This window comes from Aptenodytes forsteri, unplaced genomic scaffold (genome assembly GCF_000699145.1).
Source record: "Aptenodytes forsteri isolate BGI_AS27 unplaced genomic scaffold, ASM69914v1 Scaffold71, whole genome shotgun sequence".
Lineage (NCBI taxonomy): Eukaryota > Metazoa > Chordata > Aves > Sphenisciformes > Spheniscidae > Aptenodytes > Aptenodytes forsteri.
This window is the reverse complement of record NW_008795923.1, coordinates 2,205,779-2,230,242: the sequence shown is the minus strand read 5'-3', so window position 1 is coordinate 2,230,242 and position 24,464 is coordinate 2,205,779. Positions and strand designations below refer to the sequence as shown.

At 38.6% G+C, this 24,464-nt stretch overlaps 1 protein-coding gene across 1 annotated transcript in view; it reads right to left on the bottom strand.

The window, feature by feature from the left end:
* PAWR (pro-apoptotic WT1 regulator) overlaps nt 1-24,464 on the bottom strand; it is an 86,238-nt gene that overhangs the window by 5,110 nt on the left and 56,664 nt on the right. The window contains 3 exon segments of the mRNA XM_019473562.1: nt 362-466; nt 1,877-2,024; nt 10,098-10,132. Of these exon segments, the coding sequence (XP_019329107.1) occupies nt 362-466; nt 1,877-2,024; nt 10,098-10,132 (288 nt within the window).

Genomic DNA, 24,464 nt, shown 5'->3' with positions numbered 1-24,464 from the left:
AACTGTCAAAACCCCAACTTAATTATTTCCTGGTATGCTACGTACTGAATTTGGAAAGAAGAGTCAGTAAAGAACTCTTGCTTTTATAACCTTGTTCTACGAACACTTATAGCAACAAGAAATTTAGGTACTTCAGTAACACACAACTTACGGGAGTTAATCATGACAAACAGAAGTCACCTGGAAAAAAAGTAACTTATTGACATGCCTCTTGAAAAGTTACACAAATACAAAGAAACCCCCACACTTCATTTTCTTCTGACCTTGCCCAGTGGATGCGGGTGCCTGAAGAAGAGGACAGAGAATGCAAAGGCTTTTATCTCCTCTTTATATAGCACTATATAAGAAAGTGTGTGCTTACTCTGTTCAATAAATCAATTTCTTCCTTCAGCTTTCCAATTAGTTCCTCTTTGTCCTGTGTCATCTTCATTAATCTCGCATTTTCCTGTCTCTCCTTTGCAAGTTCCTAAAACCAGAATATACAATGAAGTTTGAAATGTAATTTTTGGTTTTAAGAGACAGTTTTGATTTATTAACATTTAAAACAAACAAACAAAAAAGAAAAACCCACACACACTTACCTACAATTCCTTTTCTACACCAACTCAAACCCACGTCTTCAACCCCTTACATTTCAAGGAGCTAAAGAATCACATCTAAGAAAATATTTTACCCACAGCAAACCTGTGTGATGTCTCTGATTCCAGAGATAATGTTTTAATTAATATTTAACTTAAGCATGAACCCAAAATTGGACAGGGGCCCAAAACAGAAGTAAATAAATGTAAAGTACCAGCTTCCAAATTTGTTATATTGGGAGGGTTATTAATCCTTTTTTTTTTTTTTTTGTCAGTTTGTTTGGAGGAGTATTTTGGGGGGGGGTGGGTTTATACTGCCGTTAACAAGGAATGAAGACTCACTGTTAGATCTGTGGGCCTGAATGTGAGAAAAAAAATGAAAATGTTCATTAGGAATTCAGTAAATCAGGGTTCAGGATATTGAAAGAAAGCCCTTAAATCTTCCTCTATTTTCTGTGTTACTGGCAGTTAGATTATTTCAGAAGGAAGCTGATTTGGAAGGGAGGATTACAGTATACTTCACTCAAATCAGGCTTCCCCTAGTCTTCAAAAAAAGTAATTTCTACAAAATATGCTTTATTTTCAGCCTTTCCAAAAAAGATCTATTCAAATTGTGTTTATTTAGTAACCTTCATCCATACGAAATCAAGAATATTTGGCAAGTTACACACAAAAATCCACTTCAGAGGAAGACAGAGAAGCCAGTAATAGATTACACAGATGACATTATTTAGCAAAATACTGTTTTAGGTGAAAATCTCAGCTTTAACATTATTACATTTTCCCAAAATTGTCTGTATGAAGAACGTCTGAAATAATGAAAACTTTGTTTTAAATATATATTTTAAATGTTTAAAACTTTAACAAACAACTGGATAGCAATTAAATTTTATATTTCAGTACATTAAAAAAAATCCAGAACAAGCAGTAGATCGGAAGCAGGCTTGCTAATTTTCTGAACAGCCAGCGAGCCCCTCCTTCCCCCAAGTTATCTGCCCTGTGTTGGTGTGTCACGACGTACATATGAGAAATACGCAGAGCACTGCTGGCTCTCTAAGTGTATGATCTTTACCTCAACTATTTCTCACTCATATACCAAATGAAAACTAAACGTCTGTGTTTAGAAAGTTCACATTCTTCTCAGTCAGTCTGACTCTTTATAAGTTTTTACAGACAAAACTATCTGTACTTCAAGCATTTAGCATCATTTCTAGATATTTTACTTGTAAATTTCCCGATGGAGTTTCAAAGGTACTTTATTTCAGCTGTATGCCATGCAGGTGTTAGTTGGTACTTACCCTTTCAAGTTCGTCAATCCTCTTTTCCAAAGCGTTACTTGGTACAGAACTGCCAGAAGAATTTGCATCCCTGCTGTATCTGCTGTAAGTTGTCCTGTCTGTTCGGGAGTATCTATTTGGAGCATCGTCTTCTGGTGCATTAGCTGTGCTACAAAGGCAAAGAGCAAAGCAGACACCTATTTACGCATTTAACAAAATGGAAACGATAGAAGTAACAAGAAGTGCTTTCCAAAGCACCCAATAGATCAGTCTAATAAACTGCAGAGAACTTATTTCACAGCTCTTGTGTTGCTGAGAACTCACTAAATTCACTGCCTCAGGGAGCTGAATACTTGGATAATGCAGCTCTCATCACATAGGTAATCAACTTTAAACCCATACTTATACTTACCCTATCTTATTTTTAAAGATTTAAAAGTTGCATATGAACTGTGCACATTAAAAACCAAGTTAAACAACTTTATTTTAAAAAGTAAAATACCACTACGGTGTTTAAACCAAGCATCTTTTTAAGTAGATTAAAACATAAAGGATGAAAAACAAGTACATGTCCAAAATGTAAGAAGCTTACACGTATCTTTTCAGGAACTATGGAGATGGCCTGTAAGGAACTGGAAAGCAAACCAAAGTGAGAAAGTGATGTGGCCCAATGTATTAATTTTATGCCATTTCCAAATATTTTACTTCAGAACTTGGATACGCAGCAGTTTGTCACAGCTCAGTTGGTAGGCACTCACTCATTAACTGGTGATATGTTTCTTCCTTTAGATCATGTGTCTATTCCTCAAAAATCACTGCAATGGAATCTTAACAGATAAGCACTGCAAAGGCACATAAGCTAGTTTTAAAAAAGCTTATGGGTTCTCCATTGTGATTGCTATGCACAAAACCAGTGCTATTTTAAAAATATATATATTACAAGTCAAGCATTTTCAAAGTCACAAATTTAACAGTGTTCTTCCCACAGCTATTTTCTGCCTAATAGCAATGTTATTTACCTTCAATGTAGAATCTAATGAATAATTAAGAGCAGCAGAACAGAGCACCCTGGGACCAGGCAGAGAGATACAGATCTTTCACTCCCCAATCCACCAAAACCACACTACTTTGACTTTGAAAACATACAGCTAAATAGCCAAAGACAAAAAACCCCCTTGTTCGGTCTTTACCAGGAGAACTCGAATGGAGACACTCAAAAGCTGTCTGGACATGGTCAGAGTATATGATTGAGGTGTTCATTTAACAGTTTTGCATTTCATAACTCTAGAAAACCCCTGCTGACAATGTGCAAATCTAGATGGATACGGTGCAAATCAAAAGCAGGAATATCTGGCAAAGGGATGTCTTTTCATGGATATAACTATTGTTTTGCTCCAGTATGTGTGAAGCTTCCAAGGCACACAATTCTAAGGAATTTTGTAGCTTAATGTTATTACCATATTTAGCACTGTTTATTCTTCATCTAGAAGATTTTTTTTTTAAAAACATTTCTAGGACCGGATACGCATGTTGCAACACAACATAAGAGAAATATTTTAGCTTAACTCTATAAATTCTAGATTATTTAGCTTTCTGAAAAATGTGTTGTTTCGTGCTGTTAATGTCACAAGGATAGACCACGCAAAAAAAGGCTCAATTTTTCATCACTCAAAAATGAACCTTTTTGCCAATATACTGGAGTATCTCAACTCAGCTCCAGTGAGTGGTATTGGCAGATGCTCCTACAGGAAAGTTAGAAGGAAAGAATATCCCTAGATAGGACGGGTTTCATTAATACTGGAAATTAAGACATTTTCTGTATTTTCCCTGAAACTCACACTCAAGAATTTCTTTGTCTATTCCGCTGGGGAGCAGACCCTACTGAACACATTCCTTTTCAGTATCAGCAAGTACAAAGGACGTATCATGAAGACTTCTAGGAAATGGGATTTTAACAAACATTTAAGGAGGCACTGGTCCATAACCTAACACAAGGAGTGTGACGAAGTTCAGTTTTTTGGCTGTTAGAACTAATGTTCAGTACACAGCAGCAGCAAAAGAGGTACCATTCCAGACATGGTAGACGTATCTTTTGCACAGCATGTAATTTTAGTCTTCAGATACAGTATCACTTTATGAGTCTTAAACAAGAAAGAAAACTTATCTAAAATAACAATACCACTGAACTTGGTGTCTATGCTTTGCTAAGAGAAAATACCTATCAACCAGCCCCAACAAAGATCTCTCTGGAAATAAACCTCTAAAAATGTAATAAAAATACTAATACTACTACTACTAATAATAATGATAATCTGTCCAAACTGAAGAGCTTTGTACTACTGAGAAAACAAATTGGGTTTATGCCTTCGGGGGTGGAGGCGGGGGCACAGGGAAGTGCATGCACGTGACAGCAGAACCCATTTAGTTTGAGACTGCAACTGAAACCTTGCTTCCTCCGCTTTCTAACTGACCAAAGGTTTACAAATGCTTGCAACTTGGAAGTAGCTGGAGTCTCACAAAAGGTATGAAAGAAAAGAAAGCCTACTGTCAGTAGATGTACATTGGGTAAAAGTGGTCATTAGCACCAGAAGAAAAACGACAGGGGTCTGGCAAGTTGAAAAAATTTAGAGTCACTGCTCAAGAATGCAATTCAAAAAGTATTCCACTTTTCAGCATTCAAGTAACTTATGCACATGACTGTTTCAACACTTGCAGTTGAAACATCTAGCCACAGGCTACGGCTGCAGGAAACAGTATTTTTTCAATTATTTTCCACGAAGAGTGTCTGAGATTGTATTTGTAGCCATATGTACACTAGATTAGAGTGCCCACCCAGAGAGTAGCAAATGAGAACGCATCTGGATAGAAACATCCCTCACTACTGCTTCAAAAGGGCATGTTCAATAACATGTTTGAGAAAATTCAACTTGTTGTTCCATCAGCTTACTTTCAATTAGCCACTATCAAAACCTCATTTTAAATGTGTATTCCTGTACTAGAATGCTGAAAACAGAAAACACTTTTGCAACTTAAGACGAGTTGCTTTTGAAAGTTTTTTCTGGCTGTGCTTAAATAAAAATCATATAGTGAAATCAACCCACATTGCAGTTTGACTACTCTTACACAGAAACAAAAGCTTTGTTTCGGAATGATGTTCAGTAATTTTCTTTAATATAAAATGAAATCAGTTATTCGCAAAGGGGCAGGTTTAACAGCAATATTACAGTAAGGTAGAATAAATCTTGCTCCTTCCAATGCCTCTTTGGTTCTTTCAATGTTTTCCTGAAGCACTGTCCAAATTGCAATTTCATCCAATTAAAATCACCCAGTCAAAACCAGATTTCATAGAATCACAGAATAGTTTGGGTTGGAAGGGACCTCTAAAGGTCGTTGATTTCAACTACAACACATTTGTTTTCATTGCCAGAATCTTGTAACTATACTTGATTTGGAAATTCCTTATGTCACTGAAATCCAGTCAGTTGCTAACAGTTTCTTTGGAAGAATGAGCAAAAGACAGTATTTCTAAATAGGCCACCTTGGACTTCTGTTACTTTGGACTGCCTAAGCCAAGTCCACGGCTTTCAGAGTTGAGCTAAGGAAAGGCAGTCTTGTCTTCTCTACAGCTGTACGTTCCTAGCCTCCTCCACTTTTCCTGGCTCTGGCCTTCAGGTGACTTGAGTAGGAAACCATTCAAGGAGCTGATGCAGCAATCCAGCAGCCCAGCCAAGGAAGCCATCAACTTTCAGCCACAGTGGCTCCCTGAAGCATCACCCTGTCCAGTTGCGTGAGCACTGACACAAGGGACAATGAGGAACTGCAGCCGGCTCAACTTAGACCATCAAAAACTTCTGCAGAAATAATCCTAAGTGTTTCTGCCCTCTCATAACATCAGCATTGGCTGAAAAGGGGATACAGAAGTCAAGAAAAGCACCTGGAGTGACCCCTGTCTATTTTAAGTGTTCACATCTGCACAGTAGTGATCCTAATGTAACAAGCTAGATGAGACAGTGCTTCAACAGCCAACCCTTGCTGCAAAACTCCCAAACACAGGCAAGTAGGCAAGTCTGGGCATAGTGTCATGAAACATTATTTTGCAGCTGTATTTTTTTGAATTAGTGAGACCAAGGTTAGTATGATGGAATGTAAATTGTTATAGTTTAAGCTTTGTAGTAATCTAAAAACACTGAGCACGAGAATTTCAGCAGGGCTTTAACATTTCCCTCACAGCACTTCCAATGAGTGCTCTGAAGCACTCATTCCTCTCTTCTTGTGATGTCTTCTTCCTCATTTATTTTTCAACTCTTGCATGAATGTTACACTCGAGTACAACGTGGTCTTTTAGAACTAGTGGGCAAGGGTCTCTGCCTGTTGGGTTCCATCTTAGTGTGCTGTACTATCCTAAAAGAGGGGGAAAGAACCCTCTGACATTTTGTCTGGAAGCCATAAAGCCATACTATATCGTATTCATTTCCACTAATAAACAAACTTGTAAGGGGAACACACCCCTGAACCACTAAGAGATTTTAATCATACTCTTTCTGTAAACTGATCCAGCCTGATCTGTCTGATCCATGAACCATGCAAAAATCTTGAGTTATTTTAAATCCCAATTTGCAAGGTTTTCTTTTCAATTTAAGACCTTTCTAAAAAAGAAGCTAAATTGGTTCAGAAGCTAGTAGACAGTCTTAAAAATAAGCTGCTAAAACAAATTCTCTGTACTTATAAAAATACTCCTATGACCACATACATATCTTGCTTTACTGTTACTTGCAAACAAACTTTTTAGTTCACAGAATGCAAGAGAAATGTAATTCATGTTTACATGTAGATTACACTCAAATATTTCAATAAACAGAATACACATTGTCATTCTCTTGTTTGAGAAATCAGTGACGACACTAACTATGCTGATAGCATCAGACCTGAATCAGAAAACTGCTCTTACTAATGGCAACGTGCTTGTTGCCTTAAAATAACTACTCACAGAGCAGTGCAAAAACTGGTAGACCCCTTAACAGTAACAGAAGTTTGGAATGGCCAAGATGAGACATATCACATAAAGAAAAGCTTAGGGAGAAATGAAAGATGAGGAAGTTGATATGGGCTATTACTACTGAAGGATACCTACACATTTTAATCACATGAAGCTCACAGTCAGGACAGATGGTTGGTCACAACTTCCAGATATGCTCATGAACATGTCCTGTGGCCTTCATGTCAGCATGACCTTGAAGATTCTGGTCATGCTTTTAATAGATCTTACAGTAGAACTCCAGATCACAACAGAACCATCACTTTCCTTTGAAAATATTTTATGCAGTTAATCATGCAACTACAGAGGAACCCCTACACAAATTTTGGGGCTGTAAGTATGAAAATTTTTAAAGTAAATTCAGAAGACAGACAATTATAGATTAAGATCCTCATCTCAAACTTTTATTTACTTTACTGCATAAGGAGACAGGCTCAGTTTGTCCAAGTCAGCCAGAACAGAAGTAGCATAACACAACAGCAGCCAGCAGAGTTCATTTGTAAACATGTCTTCCAGTCAATGGGCACTCAGTGAAACGGGTTTCTCAGCAATGCCATATAAATGTTTAACCATGGATTGCTGCATCCATATAAGGCAAAGTAGCCAGTATGTCTGATTAAATAGGTAGAAAAATCTGTGCAATTCCTTGAGCCCTGGAACACATTAAGAGAACAGCAATTCCATAAGCCAGGAGGCTGGGTATCTCAATGCAGACATGAAAACAGCTATATGGAAAGGGAAAGGGAAGGTACGGGCAGCCCAGGATGGTATCAGTAACCCAGGACTAGAAGTCAGAAAAGGACAGAAGATGGAGACAAAACAGGGGAAAAAAACGAAGACAGAAACATTTCAAAGACCACGTTTTGCTCTCAATTTGCTTTGAAAACCTAAGGGAGTACACCCAAAACAGTTAAAAGCACATTAAATTGAACATATTTGAGCCTTCAAGCAGCTTATAGTCTCAATTCAGCCTTTTGGTATTCACATTCAGTACTAGGTGTAATCACAGAATGGCATCTTCGGTTTCTAAAGGACTTCTGCTGTATTTGGGACATAAGTGAGATCTACACCGCAGTGAATGAGAATTAGTGTAGAGGAGGCCATTTTCTCTGTGACCTTCCCTTATTGCAGGTGTTGGAAGGGGCAAACAAGCCAAACATTGCCAGAACAGAAGAGGACTCTGGTCCCGACTCCTTCCTTTAGCATTCACACTACAAAGCAAAACCACTGGGAGCCATACTTTTTTCGAGTACTCTTACCTGAAAAACTACTTGGGAGGAGGGTAGACATTTTCAAATATAGCGGAAAATCAGGAGATACTGTTAACTCTAATGCCAGTGGGCATTGAGTCTCTTATCTATAAAATATTAGCTACTGTATACCTCATGGAGGTACAGTTAGACTAAAACCCTCTTAGTATTTGTGAGCACCGGGCACTGCGCTGACCTCGCAGGAGAATAATCCTTTGTTTTCAACATGATGTTTGAAGACTATGCAATGAGTAAGATAGAGAGCAACATACATAACAATATATTGAACAGCAGCTCACAGCAAGTCAGATTCCTCCGGAATGTGATTCCAGCCCTGAGGGGGAAAGTTCACGAAAAAAGAATGTACATCCTACATATAACTACAGCTGACTGAATAAAGACCGCACAAACAAGTCTTGTTTTAGCATTTTCTAGCTTTGGAGTTTCCTATTTTTGCAATGCTAATCAGAAGAATTAGCTTATTTTCAAATAAGCTACGAATGTGATTGCACAAACTTCTATTTATTACCACCCCACACACAACCAAGTTTTTGCAAGTGAGTGAGGATATACAGCATGTGAACAGAGTAAAGATAAGGTTTATGAAAAGCCACAAAGCACTATGACACACACCACTAAGTATTCGGCAGCTACAAATAGCAATGAAATTCTGCACGGGGACTGAAGAGGAAGTGGAGACTGAACTAAAACGTGTTTGATTGATAAGAAAGTAATCATGAAATTATATAGTTATTAAGGTTGTGACAGTAAGTCCACCCATTCTGTAATGACAAAGTGATTTAAAAAAAACTCCTACAGCAATAAAAAGCATCACTCAACTAGGTTTATGAGAACCCAGGAATATAAATATAAAAGACAGAACCACGCTAATAAATCTAAAGCATAACAGGATAGGCTATTATTTTTTACAATGAGGGTGGTAAGACACTGGAACAGGTTGTCCGGAGAAGTTGTGGATGCCCCATCATCGAAGTGTTCAAGGTCAGATTGGGTGGGGCTTTGATCAACCTAATTTAGTGAAAGATGTCCCTGCCCATGGCAGGGGGGTTGGACTAGATGATCTCTGAAGGTCACTTCCAACCCAAACCATTCTACGATTCTATAGGTGAACAAGTCTGAGGAGCGGAAAACACACCAGTGAAGACTAGATAATTGTAGGCGCTCCTTGCAGTTACTTCTACAGCCAGGATATATATATACACAGATGAATTAACCACCTACACATTTTACCCAAGTAAAGGATATCTAGAAGAGAATACATTCAAGAGTCAAATAAAAATATGTTTACACAAATGCCTTGCTTTGCTTGAAGTATTTTAGATCCCATGTTACCATTACATTTTCCCAATAATTGTGATAGCTGCGTCAATATTAAATTCCACATGGGCAAAAATTTCACACACTGGTCAGGTGCATCAAGAGCTTCAGAAATATTTTTCTGATTGAAGAATTTGAGTAATGACCAGGGTAACACTTGGCTCAAATACAAACAAATAACAACAGGACATGCTACATGTGGGCAGCATCCCCTACAACTGAGACAGTAGTATGACAAAACCACAGAAATTTCTTTCAATATTACTGTGGAGAGCAACAAAATTATCTTCCTGTATTAAACTTCAGAAGACAGTGGTTCAGGAATTAACTGTGAAACTACTAGCTCCTAGGTAATGCGTAGTCAAGTTAGACATTTGCTTGGGAAACTGTTCTGCACTAGTAAGACCGAGCAAAATACTAGCTGAATTTATTTTAAAATAGTAACATAATAGAGGGGTTTGGATAAGTTTGCTGCATCTCTCAGGTCCTTACCCCAAAATCAGGCTATATATCTACAGTAGCAGTATGATGGCCTTTACTACAAACACCCATTTAATCAGCTTTATTTCTGACAGAACTGTATGTGTAAAGAAATGTGTTGTGTACAAAGATCTCATACCTTTTATACCTGCTTGAAACCATCCTGGAGGAATCCTAAAAGAAACAGAAAGGAAAAACTAATTAACATTTTTCTTGTATTTGTACTTTCAAAATACGTTATCACTCCATAGAAAATGAAGCCTGCAGTTAAGAGCAGGAGGCCCATGCCTCAAACAGCTGCTGTACAACTCAGTTTTGCACTATTTTGCTGTCAGGAATAGACAGAATACCAGGATTATTGTCACTGTGTTAATGGCTTCCGAACATCAGCTCAGAACCATTAAACAACAGCTTCTGGTTACATCTTAAAGCTGGATGCACTTACTCCGTCCCCCAGCATCCAGAAGATGCAGCTTACCAAAACAGTATACATCCTGCCACCAATACGCTTTCACTACCACCACTAATACTGAAACACTTGTGCACTTTGATAGCTGTTCATCTACTTGTCCAAGAGCAGCAGAGCAAAACTGTTCCGATTCTTCGGCACCACTGCTGTCCTTTTGAACGGACCAAAAACTGAAGCCAGCGAGTAGTACAGGGTTGAGACCCAAATCAATTTATTGCGTATCAGCTGGGTCATGGTAACCACAGGTATGCTCTTCGCCATGCTAACCGAGGTGCTGCAACCTGGCTCACCTCAGTTTCTCTCAGGCTAACTGAAGTGGTCTTCTCCTGGCATTTGCTGCTAAGTACGTAGGCTAGAAGTCTGTACATGGATGTTTCATGCACTCAAATGTCAGACAGTGACTTGTCAAGCTACGGTAAGTCGATTTTTGATCACTGGTTTCTAAGCACCTGCAGAGGCTTAATGCATTCTGACTACAAACTTAAAGAATACTCTGCATCTCCTTTGATTCGTGCTTTGGAAATTATCTTAACAACTGAAATAGTGAGAAACAGAACATATTTTAAATAACAGTGCACATTTTAAATACAAGTTCAACCGTGCAAAAGGTAAAGAATTTCATTGCTTTTCAGATTCCCACAATGCAGTAGGAAGATGTTTTCACTAAGATTAGGTTTTGGTTTGGGTTTTTTTGTTGTTTTTTTTTTTTTAATTTGAAAAAAATCCATTATGCTTTTATTCTAGCCCTGTAAAGATGGAAATGGAAACAAAGAAAACAATGGGGAAAAGGGCTCATTTATTGTTACACAATCCCTGAAAAAACATCAATGCGTTATGTACAAGTAAGAAATCCTGAAACAATATATTTGCATCAATAATGCTATGCTTGTAGCTTCCCAATACCAGTCTGATCACATAGAAAAATTAAGACATGCTTCAACTGGTAAATGATGGCTCAGATTAGACAGAGTAAGTCCACAAATATTTTTTAGGATGTTGTAAGAAGAACATGAACCAATTATTTCATTAGTCATAGACAAAACTCCTCCCAGCATCAGCAAATATTAGGTAAAAAGTCAGGAAATAATATTTAAGGACTTAATGAACTGAACAATTGTCTTTACTGGAAAAAATAATGGCAAAGCATGAAATTCTATTTATGACAGTAACTGCAGACAAAAGAATAAATGAGTTCTCAAAACAAGATGCAAGAGAAATTCCATCCACTCTGAAAAACCTACGAAACATTAACTGCCTTCACTGATCAGTGTATTAATGTCTTTGTAAGTAAATAAACAAGCTAAAAAATAGGATTATAAAAGTATTATTATAGAAAATAAAGTTGACAAAAATATTTGTATTACAGAAACAAAACTTGATCTTAAAGTGCATTTTGTTTTATGAAGCATTTTCAACTTCTGCAATATGTGCTACACTTTCCCTAATATAAGCAGAAGAACAATATTCAACAAAGTTAAGTCATGGGAATTATTTGAAGAAACCCACAAAGTGGTGTAAAATCGCTGTTTTAACACTGATAACTTTTATCATTGATGACAGCATCTGAAAAGTAGCAATTCACAGCTATGAAACAGCAACCTAATTTCACCTCTAAAAGGGCAAAGGAAACAGAATTTTAAATGGTACCAATGCTATTTTTAAAGTTTACTAAGGATACATTATTTTTGAAAGGTCATGGCAGTAGGGGGAGGTTTCTGAGGACCAGAATAAAGTAAATGTCACCCCTATCTTCAAGTAGGAAGATCCAGGGAACTACAGGCCAGTCCTTACCTCAGTTCCCAAGTAGGTGATGGAACAAATCCTGAAGGACAAGAAAGTGAAATCAGCATGAATACGTGAAGGGAAAATCATACCTGACTGACCTGACAGCCTTCTACAAGGAGATGACTGGCTCAGTGGATGAAGGGAGAGCAGATGCTGTTTATCGCGATTTTAGCAAGGCTTTCAACACCTTCCCACATAACATATGTACAGGCAAACTGCTGAAATATGGACCAGGTAAGTAGACTGTGTGGTGCAAAGAGAAGTGACTGGACTACCGGGCTGAAAGAGTTATGAACAGCAGCACAAAGTTCAGCTGGATGCTAGCCACATACAGGGACCAGTACTGTTTAACATCTTCATTAATGACCCGGATGATGGGACAAAGTGCACCCTCAGCAAGTCCGTAGACTACACAGAACTTGGATGAGCGGTTAATAATACATCAGATGGCTGTGCTACCATGCAGAGGGACATTGACAAGCTGGAAAAATGGCCTAACAGAGACCTCATGAAGTTCAAAACAAGAGAAACACAAAGTCTTGCACCTGGAGAGGAATAATCCTAAGTACCAGTACATGCTGCAGACCGGTTGGAAAGCTGCTGTGCAGAAAAGGACCTGGGAGGTCCCGGTGGACACCAAGTTGAACATGAGCCATCAATGTGCCCTTGCAGCAAAGAAGGCCAATGGCATCCTCTGGATGCGTTGCCAGCAGGTCAAGGGAGGTGAACCTTCGCCTCTGCTCAGCCCTAGTGAGACCACAGGTGGAGTGCTGGGTCCAGTTCTGGGCTTCTCAGCATGAGAAAGACATGCTGGAGAGACTCCAGCAAAGGGCCACACAAATGATTAAAGGTTTGGAGCATCTGACACATGAGGAGAAGCTGAGAGTGCTGGGAATGTTCAGCCTGGAAAAGAAAACGCTCAGGAGGTATCTTGCCAATGTGTATAAACACCTGATGGGGTAAAGAAGATGGAGCCATACTCCTACTCCATTGTGCCCAGAGAAAGGATAAGAGGCAATGGACAGAAACTGAAATACAGGAAATTCTACTTAAACATAAGAAAATACTTTCTTACTGTGAGATTAAGCACTCTAGCAGGTTGCCTAGAGAGGTTATGGAGTTTCTAACCATGGAGAGAATAAAAACCTAACTGGCCACAGTCCTGAGCAATTTGCTATGGTTGACCCTGCTCTGTCCGCAGGTGTTGGGCTACAGACTTCCTGAGATCCCTTCCAGTCTTAATGATTCTGTTTCTGCTCTGGTCATCTGAGTTTTCCATCTGCATTCTTCTCTCAGCTTAGTGAGTTTAAGTGAACACACACCTAACATCTGGCAGCTTCAAAGGATTTCATTCTGCCCTCTAATATTGTTATCTAGGGACTTGCCTATCTGAACGTTTACATACAGAGGACTGTAACAGCCTGATTTTTAGCTTTAAGACAGTCAGCAATGACTGACAAGGTGATTTGACTCTGATGTACATGAAGAGATTCAAGTACTTTCATCTAATACATTAAGATACATGTTCACTGTATATGAAAACTGAAATGCCCTATCAGTAATATCAGTCACAGCTCTTGGTGGTGATGGTCTCAGAAACATCCTGGTTGTCCCATTAGCCATAGACAAGTGGTTCAACTCTCTTTTTAAGCTTGGATAGAGAAAGAGAGACACGTAGCTGACTGGGTCAAAATTTTGCCTGTCTGTAGATACAACTCTTGCCAATAAAGTAGGAATTTTGGGCTCTAAGCTTACTCAGTTCTTATTTTTTAAACAGCTTCTTTTTAGGAAAATGCTGTAGCTTTGAGGTTATGGCCATAGTTCCTGGTGAACAGAAGTCTCTGCTTACGGTGAAAGGCAGAACTCACGAGAAAGGGAGAATTTGCACATGACATTGCAGTCTAGTGAAGCACACATACCCTTGTACAAAGAAATCTCTGGATCTTGGATGCTTGTTTTCTACTCTAGACACCAAAGGGATACAATGTATGCATCGTATACCCTCAAATTTGCTAAGACCTTTTCATATAGTAAATGTAAATATAGGCTGTAAAGCAATTTATATACATAGACTCGTACATTTACCTCAATAGGAGACTTCTAAAAGTTTGGCATTACTATTCAGAAAAGCCAGTTCTTCAGAAAAAGAAAGCTGGGAAAGCAAACAAATGCTCAGGGACAAAGTACGTGGCAAATACTCTCATTTGCTACAAATGACACCTGTTAAAACTAAAAAAACAATTAACTGGCCCTTTGTAACAGATGTTTCTACAGCAAGTATTAGTGGTTTTTATTTTTGTATTTAAAACTAACTATGAACAAAAAGTTAAAAACACACATCTGATGCATAAAAACAATCTCCTCTGATAACCAAATTAATACTTCAGATTTGGTAAATTGTGACTTTTATTATTTTGGAATCTTTAATGTAAATGCAAACCAATCATTCTTTAAGGTGATGATGCAAGCACCAGGGAAATATTATTTATCTCTGTTATCATGTTATGAAATTTATTTTGTGTGTGTTATTTACCCAAAACTTGCTGGGAACAGGAATATATGTAGTTATACTATAAACAGCATTATGTGTCTATTAACCAAAAATGAATCTAAGCTTTCAAACTATTCAAAAGCTCTTGAAATGAGGCAAACATCTCATAATTTAAGATCGTCTCCTCCACCACTTTTGGAGAAGATACGGTTGGCAGAAAATGAAGGGGAAGGAGAAAGCGAGACGATTCCTGTTCTGCAAAGAACTAACCTAAAAGCAGATGATTTGGCATGTATATAAATACTAATTTACAAATCTTGCTTATATTCTTAAATATTTTTAAACTTTGAGTTTTAACCCATGTTTAAAATATCTAGTAACTACTATAAAAATGAATGATTTGACAAAGTAATTGTTTATGAGCAATGAAGAGACCAGTTTATTTGAACATCTCCCTTTAAAAAAGGTATTCTCTTTACTGTCTGTGGAAATCCTGAACAGAAAAACTATCAGGAAAGAAGTAACCCATAACAATTATGTTAATGGTTTCCTTCATACTGGTGAAAAAATATTGCTGCCAAAGACATCTAACAGCAACAGTTCTTCATCCAGGGTTGAAATCAAACACTCGTTTCAATACAGTATTCAAAACACAGCTTTAAAATTACTTTTACTTCTTGCACATGATCTCTGGCAGCTCGCATTACCTTTTAACAGTATATACTACTGCTAATAAATTATATAATCAAGTAGTCTTGCTCTTGCTCCATCTCAAGTGGGAGTTCAAGAATACTGCAAGACTGACATACGTCAGCACTGCTCCAGAAAACTGGTCATGCTCCTTTTCCTCATGCCTACAAAAGTGTTTGTGCAGCCATGTATTAATGCATGACAGGGTGTGATCTAAGTGAAAATAATCAAGGAAAAAGCAAAGATTTGTCTCATTCCACATGAGTGCCTTCATCTGATTCACCACAGAGCCTAACACACACCTGCTGCACAAGAGAAAGAGAATGGGTAAGGGCAGAAAAGGCAGCTGAGACCATTTCCATTAATGAAACCATTTACTGCCAATTAAATTTCTGTCAAACTAGGATGTAAGCAACTTTGCTAACTCCCCTCTCTGCTCCTGGCTCATCTTGGTATTTCATATGGCCATTACAGAGATTACATAAACAAGCTGGTCATCAGGCTTTAAATAAATAGAGTTGTCTGTGTTTACAAATGTCTGACAAAGATTTCCAGATGTTAAACCAACCCTACCATTACAAATCCGCTAGTTAAAATGCACTAACAAACATTGTTTTTAAACATGTACAAACTCTGGAGTCAGCTGGACTATGAAAACAGTTCACTGGAATCCCTTGAAAGACTACTTAAAAGTTTCACAAACAATTAAAGCAAGTTGCCTGGATCAAATCAGGCTGCTACAGTACACTGGTATATATACTGGCATGTAGAATACGTGCAGTGTTTTAGAATTTTACTATACGCTAGTGTAAATTATGACTACACAATGATATTCCTGCAACATGCAAGGTTAAATTTTAACTGAAATTAGGCCATCAATTTATTTTTTCATATGCAATCCAAATGTGGGCTTCCTACAAAGTTTCTTATACATTCTTCAAGACGCGAGCAGATACAACTTCACTGCATGGAGGAAGATCTATTGCTGGGGTTTCTTGCCTTCTTACATATCAAGGAACAGGTAGATTCTATCTCCATCCAGCCAATCAAGTTAACTCCAACCTCCTTCCTGAGTTACATCTTGATAAACTACATCCACCTTCTTCTTATGCTCAGTACAACTTCACATTGCCATTTCCAAGGAAATGGCAGTTACATATCTTCTGCAATGCAGACAAAGTTTCATTCAGATTATTAAAGTGAGATAACATCTGAATGCTTGACAACTGAAAGGCATCGAAATTCGCCAAGAGAAAGCATCTCTCAGGAGCAACAGTCATGGAGGTACCAGTCACCTTCCATTCCTGATTCTAAACCATTTGAAAATTTCTAGAGATGCTTTTCATGGAAAGTAACACCAATTCAGCTTTGAATGGAAATGCTTTCACTGCTGGGGGCGGAGGCAGGGCAGGAATCTCCACTGCAACCATTCTTTCCAGAAGCACTCTAAGGTGCTTCCAAGCTTCTTAAAGAAGCAATTATATCACTCAACTACTTGCACTCCTGGCAGCTGTGCACTTTCTAGATCTCTACTTGGACAGAATACTTGTACGTACAAAACCATCCCAGGCTCCCTCCCCTCCCCTTATTCTTCTAGCTGCCAAGATTTTACATCTATTTCCGCAATTCATTACATTTTATTTTTTCCTGGTGTGGATTTCCTGAAGATGACCTTAAACACTCTTTACTCACCCAATAAATCTCTTTTATAAGCAGTCATTCTAAAAATGAGCTTTTATTTCTAAAACTGTTAAGAAAGCATGAAGTTATCACCACCTATTAATCAGTTACAAAATAAACCGAAACAGGAACCTGGTAAGATTAAACAAAAACAAAAGCTGACCTACTGTTCTTAAATAGCCTGACAAAGTTTTTTGCATTTTGATCTTCCTTTGATTTGTACTCTGTCAAGTTGGAACCAACACATTTTAATAGAGCCTTGTTTCATTTACATCCAACTGATCTTTTTAAAACATGCCATAATGAGTAACACATAACAGAATAAAACTTTGAGCAGGAAGAAGACATTCCTATATTCCAGAGATTAAAATTCAATTGCCAGAACTATTTTGACATTGTGGCACCCAGATACTTAATTCCAGATCAGCAATACAGAACAACCTCTTCCGTGTGAAGCAGTTGATGTAGACAAGGAAGACTAAAAAAATGTCATAAGGGAAAAGGAAGACACAGTTTCTTTACCTGTGCTAAGGAGAGGAATTTTAAGGTTAATATACCCTCTGGTCACATATTTCTGAAATACTGGCTGATTGATTCAGGTAGGCATTTATAAAAGTGGAAAGGCAATGGCATTACAGTCTATACAAGGATGAGGCTTTCTTTAGGAAGGAAGCCATAAGAGAAAATATAAAGGTAAGTTCAATAAGTAAATTAACCTGTTAGAGCATCTGCCTGTATTTTTTTATTGAAAGAGAGAGAGAGACACAGACCAAACGGAAGATCCAAAGAGAGGACACCTCTCCAGATGTAGAGTAACATCACAAGTTACCAGTTCCTTAGACTGACTTTGAATTTCCCAGGCCCCTTCAATGCAGCCCATATGAAATCCATGCATCTCAAACAGGTTCCAGGCAGTCTCTTCTACCTCTTGACTATGCAAACCTTTGGGGAGAAAAGCTATCCAATTTCTTTTTTCAAAAGGGAAATCTGAAAACATGTCATTCTCTGTGATGTGTGTACATTTCTGGACTGTGGATGAATGATGTCCTAGGTGAAAACACTGCAGTTCTCTTTATCTGACAGAGCAGAGCCTCAATGAAGTACTGCACATCCAATATACACGTGCGCAGAGCCTGTTCTTGTGTTGGTTTTGCTTTTCCAGAAATCAGGAGCAATGAAGACAACCATGCAAAGAGCGCCTCTTCCCAAAATCTGCCAGGACCCAAGGGTACCTATGAGCTCTGGCTCAGCACTGGCCTCGTCTGGCTCCTGTAGAGTGACTCAAACATTCTTACACGCAGCCTGCCTGGGCACCGCACTCCGCAGACACAGGCGTGCTCCCTTCTGAGCCCAGCCGAGTGGGAAGCGTGGTTCAAAGGCACTCGAGTGCCTCGAAAAAGAGCCAGCCAGGCTGCAGCATGGGCAGCAACATCGAAGTCTGCCACACAGATGTTCATTCTATCCTGACTTACTGAAATATATTTGCACCATGTTCCCAAAAGTATTCTGTAGTACACACATTACTGTGTCTAATTCCTTCACGGGATAAAACCCAGCTAGTCCAAATATTAATTACCTGTCCAATTATGAAAAAAATCAAATATTTTGGTACACTGTGGCACAATTTTAGGTCAAACATTTCATATAATGTTAATAAAATTTAAAAATCTTAACATAAGGTTTTTTATTTGCTCTTACCTAATTCCATAGTTGCAAAGGTATGAATGTTTTGTATGAAGAAAAACTTACTAGAATATGTAAGTTCATAAAGTAAGTTCCAATATGAACTAACTCTAATGCCTAACTTTTTCAGCTGCTTCTTGGTCAATATGGTTTACAAACCTATTTGTATTTTTACACAAACAAATGGAGGACTTTAAAGTTTATTAGTTCTTATAGTTCACCAGTATGTCTTCATCAGCTTTAAAATAGATGTTAACAACACAGAATGGCTGAAGTTGAAAAGGACGTTATATTTATATTATATAGAAGTATTTTTATATAATAGCTTCTCCTGTTAGATTTTAGCATATTGTTTTCATGTTGATTGAAAGTCATGATTTAAGTAAGACTATAGTATGTTTACAATGTCCTAGAGGTTTCAAAATTATTACCTGTAACTTGTAAAGCAAAATAAACCAAATTATTAATTACAGATGAAAATTTGCTCAGAAAAAGAAGACACCAACATGAGAGAAAATGAAAGAAATAGTGAAAACATTATTTCAACCTAGTGATCAGCCTGTGCAGTGAGCTAAACCCCAAAGGAGTAGGGAAAAAGGAAAAAAAAAAAAAAAAAAACAACCAAAACCCAAAACATATTCGAAAAACAAATTTCAGTCAGGGAAACGTTACGTGTCCTTACTTCCGTTCACTTACTTAAGTGAACCTTATTTTTTTTACAGCCCCATCTACTAGGTTTAATTAATATGTAATTAATAATGACTTCAAAACAAGAACTAACATAGACATGCTAAAACACCTGGGTGCAAGTGATACACATTATTCCTGTAAAACCAAAGAAATTATGACTCATCTCCCTGTTTACATAGAGCCAGGAGGCCATGGAAAAACACTGCAAGAACATCTAGGGAATCAAATCAGACGTCTAACAGGAAGGTAAGTATCCTCAATTCCTAGCTATGAAGAAAAAAAAAATTCTATCAAGGACATTAGGTGAGAGGAAATAATTAAATACCTGCAGGTAAAACAAGCAACTCCCAGGGAAGTCAAGTGTCATCAAGAAGAAAACAGCTCCCAAAAATAAGGAAACCAGAAATACTCACTAAAATATATGAACAGAGTTTTTTCTTCATTCATTATTCTCCATTTCTATACCCAAGCAATATTCAACACTAAAGAGCCAGAACAAGAGTTCAGGACAAGCAGTTAGGCACTCAGAACAAAAGCTTCAAAGAAGCTGATTAGATCAGGCTGACAAAACCTGACTAGATCTCAGGTGACTCACTGACAGAGCACAGCTGGAAAAATGATCAGAAAGACAGTGATTACATCCAACATATGACCATCACAGATCAGTGCTGCATAGTTGTAAACTGAAAATGTAGGATTCCTAAAATTTCCTGAAAAGAAAGGGAACTTGGAAGTACTTGCACAAAGCTCCCAAATTCAACGTGTCAGTCATACATAAAAAAATAAAGAATCAATACCATTGCCAGAAACCTGAAGAACACCTCCAACACATAAGGAAAAAGTACAGGATCTAAAACACATGACTTGATGCTGAAACAGGAGAGCATTTGAAAAAAAATAGAATTCAGATGGGCATAAACCTTAACGGCTCAGATAAATTAAGAGTAGTGTGAGGATCTTGAGTCACAGAAGAGCTACATCACGATATGAAAACCACAGCAGAGATGACGACAGTGAAAACACAAACAGAATTTGCTGTAATACTTTATAGCAAGTATAAAATCCTGCACAGAGCTATGTGCATAGCCCCTTCAAAATACTCTAGCCTGTGCCCAGACATATAAACAGACAAAATACAAACTTCTCAAAATTATTTTTGATGGGATTTGTCTCACACTTTACAGAGCATTGTAACTTTTTCAACCTCACCTTAGAGACCTGAGTTGCTTGTTGACTTGTCTACACGGTGGTTTGCACACTATGTACTAGAAATGTAACTAGTGATAAAACCTGCTTCTTCAGTGGAACCAGTTTAAAACAGTTAGCCATCCTGACCACCTCTACTAGGTACTACTTCCAAGAAAAGAAACGAGAGACCCTTGTCGGTGAGTTTACCAGCAGAATGGTCCTGACGGCTTCTACTAACAAAAGAGTAAATGGAGGCAGACACACCAGAGACTACTCTATGGCTCCAAAGCCAAGTGACACAGAGTCACCACATCCATACTCCAAAGCACTTGACTGTGGGTCTCCTCCATGTCCCATGTGGCGTCGCTAAGAAATAATAATCTGTAGGCTCCCCCCAGTTAAAAGCATCTGAAATAATGCGAGGGCTGAACTACAGCCCAAAGTGATGCTTTCCTAGCATGAAACCTAGGTCTGTGTTGCACACCCCAGCGTGTTGATTAAGGGCATGCAGCTGTTCTTGAGCTAGCAAAGGCTAGTAATGTCCTCGTAGCACTACACAGGCAACCAAACCTGGTGCTGTGATGTTCATACTACATGTGAGGACGTGGCGCATTATTCCTCAAACAGTCCCCAGGTATAATATAGGAGAGCACTAGGTAGCATGCCAGAAACCATTGCTAATAATTAATCCATAGGCTCTATCAGCAGTGCAGTGGTTGAGCTCACACCCAGGTCTTACTCTTTTTAGCAGTACAAATTTAGTCAGACTATCTCCACCAAATAACTCTGAATTCCAGATTCCTCCTCCCTCCTGAGTCATCACATTAATTACACTAGACTACAGGGATGGAGAGAAGCAGGCTCCTCCTCCATCCTCACACCACTATGGAACTGGAATATGCAGCTTCTAAACACAAAAGCACATCTGAGTAACTACCACTACGTTATTCTCTAACTTAGTATGAGTAACAGAAATGTATGATCCATAAAAATGTTTGACAACTATTACTGCGTACATTTCTGTAGAGCTGCGTAAGTTTTTGTTCATCTTTCTGCAAGAGTAAGTTTTCTCCCCTCTCCACCTTGCACAAACACATTCAGCAGGGATCCCCTTGGTCCATGCAGGTTCTTGCAGAACAATGTCCTCCTCCTCTATGCACACACCTCAAGTACTTATAACTTCATTATCTAGGCTTCAGACTTGTTCCTGTCATGAAAACAGTATTGACTAAAGTTCTATCTCTAGAATAGAATAGCAGAAAAGTGCAGGAATCAGGAGTATTACTGTATCTTACAGAAGCTTTTGACATCAGTCAGGCTGTGTCATTTATTTGTACAAGCAGATACATTAGGAAGACCTTCATTTTCCAATAAATTTGTATTTACCAAAGGACTCTTCTTCCTACAGAAAGCTCAGCTACAGTGTATCACTGTACTCCACGGGATCACATTTTTTTCCCCCAAGAAATTTTAAGAGAAGACTGGGAGGAGATACCTGCTTAGACATCTTCATTTTTGACAGCTGAACAAAAGTTCCATATTGACTCCTTCAGAGATAAAACAATCTTTTCAAACCAGCATTCAGTTAGCTGAGTTAAAAAGTGATGCCAGTTCAAAAAAGAAAGCATGTGGGAAAGAAAATGAGGCCCCTGCTGACTGCTCAAAACATTAGCTGGGAATTTGAGAAACTGCTTCCTATTCCTTCTGGCTGTATAAAAGCTCCAAACCAGTGTAACACCAGCTAATGCACCAGCTTATGCAATTCCGGAGCGTAGCTTCATGAACTCAACTGTGAAAGAAACAAACAGTGCAACAACAAAACAAATGCCTGCTCATACAGGCTGACTACATAGCAGCAGCATCTGTAAATAAGAAAAAAAAAAAACAGAGAAGAAAAGTGAATAAAAAAAAAATCTTAATGGAAGGATCACAACGAACTCAAGAGATAACTACAAGACAGAAATCATAATGCACACACTTTGCTTCCCACTTGGTCGGCACAAGGATTTAAAAAGTACCCAAAGAGCAGGCTGTGCAACCCCTGCAGTTCCTAGGCACAACCACGAATGTAAAGCAGGAGTAAGAAGCCTCCACACCACCTTGCCTTCACAGATCCAGGCTTGATTCAGTTTTAGTTTTCATGCATGTCCTATGATGAATAGCTGTACCTGTGCATAGGCACACAAACCGGAGTATTCAATTATAAGAGACTTCATGGGTACGTTCAACTTTATTTACTGGGAGTGAAATGCACTCCTCAAACAAAATTTTAAGCTTAAACCACTTATCCATTAAATTAAACTTTACTGAACACAGGTGTTAAAAATGTTCATCATTTTGTATTTCTTTCTAAGAAAAGCAAAGTTTGCTTGTCAAAGGTAATCAAATTTATGCTGACAATGATCAGGCACTGAACACAAATGATGCCTTCCACAAACAAATGGAAAGATTTCTCTTTTTGATCAGTTGTTATGAAGACAAATGTTGATAATCACGTAGCAGTGTTTCTCTACAAGAGCAGAAATCAGATGACTCAAAGTAGGGATGCCCAACCTCCATGTTGCCGGCCAGAACAACTTCATCTGGCTCATAGCCAGTTTACAGCCACCCGCTTTCCCTTCGGTCTCACATTAGTAACTGCTGGTTCTCAGTTTCCTGATTTCCTAGGGGCAAAGGGGACCGCGATTTCACTTGTAAGCACTTTCCGAAAGCAGCAGTATTAGGTAGTGCACGCGCAATATAGCTGAATCAGATTTGCTGAGCATGTGCAGATCCTTTGGGAACATAAAACTGACTGAACATGCATGGATCAGCAGCACTACACATAGGCACACGTATACTAAATTTGCTCACATGAGAGGAGAGGAGGATGATTTTGGCAGAGAAACCTATGCTGCTACAACGTCTATTACATAGCCCATTCAGCTGAGAAATCCAGACTCCACTGTTTCAAAGCTCAGTTTCTATTAAAAAACACACACACACACAATTTAAAAACTAGCAATCTCATTTTTGCAAAACAATTCACTCAGGGTCTTTAAAGCCTCCAATTATACCAGACAAGTCCACCATGCAACATTATTACTCCTAAACTCAGGGAAGTTACCTTACGGATTAATTAAAAAGTTACTACAGGGGGTGGGTTTTTTTCCAGTCTCCAATAATACAGACAGAAAGCATTTAAAGAAAATTAAGACTGCGAAGTCAACCGGTTCAGAACAGGTCAGAACGTTGTTGACTTCTGCAACTTTCATTCAAGTTCTTACAACTACATGCATTCGTGATATATCACGATGTCAGGAAATACTGCCTTTCCTGACATCATCACGCGATGTATTTTCCACAAGATCTCTTACGTGGAACACAAAGAAGAGTACTCAGCGAGTAGCATTCAGTATTTTGCGTTTGCTTGTTTTTTTTTTTACCTGGACTTCAGCAAGGCCTTTGACACCGTCTCCCACAGCGTTCTCCTAGAGAAGCTGGCGGCTCACGGCTTAGACAGGTGTACTCTGCGCTGGGTCAAAAACTGGCTGGACGGCCGGGCCCAGAGAGTTGTGGTGAATGGAGTTACATCCAGTTGGCGGCCGGTCACGAGCGGTGTTCCCCAGGGCTCAGTACTGGGGCCGGTCTTGTTTAATATCTTTATCGATGATCTGGATGAGGGGATTGAGTGCACCCTCAGTAAGTTTGCAGACGACACCAAGTTGGGCGGGAGTGTTGATCTGCTCGAGGGTAGGAAGGCTCTGCAGAGGGACCTGGACAGGCTGGATCGATGGGCCCAGACCAATTGTATGAGCTTCAACAAGGCCAAGTGCCGGGTCGCACACTTC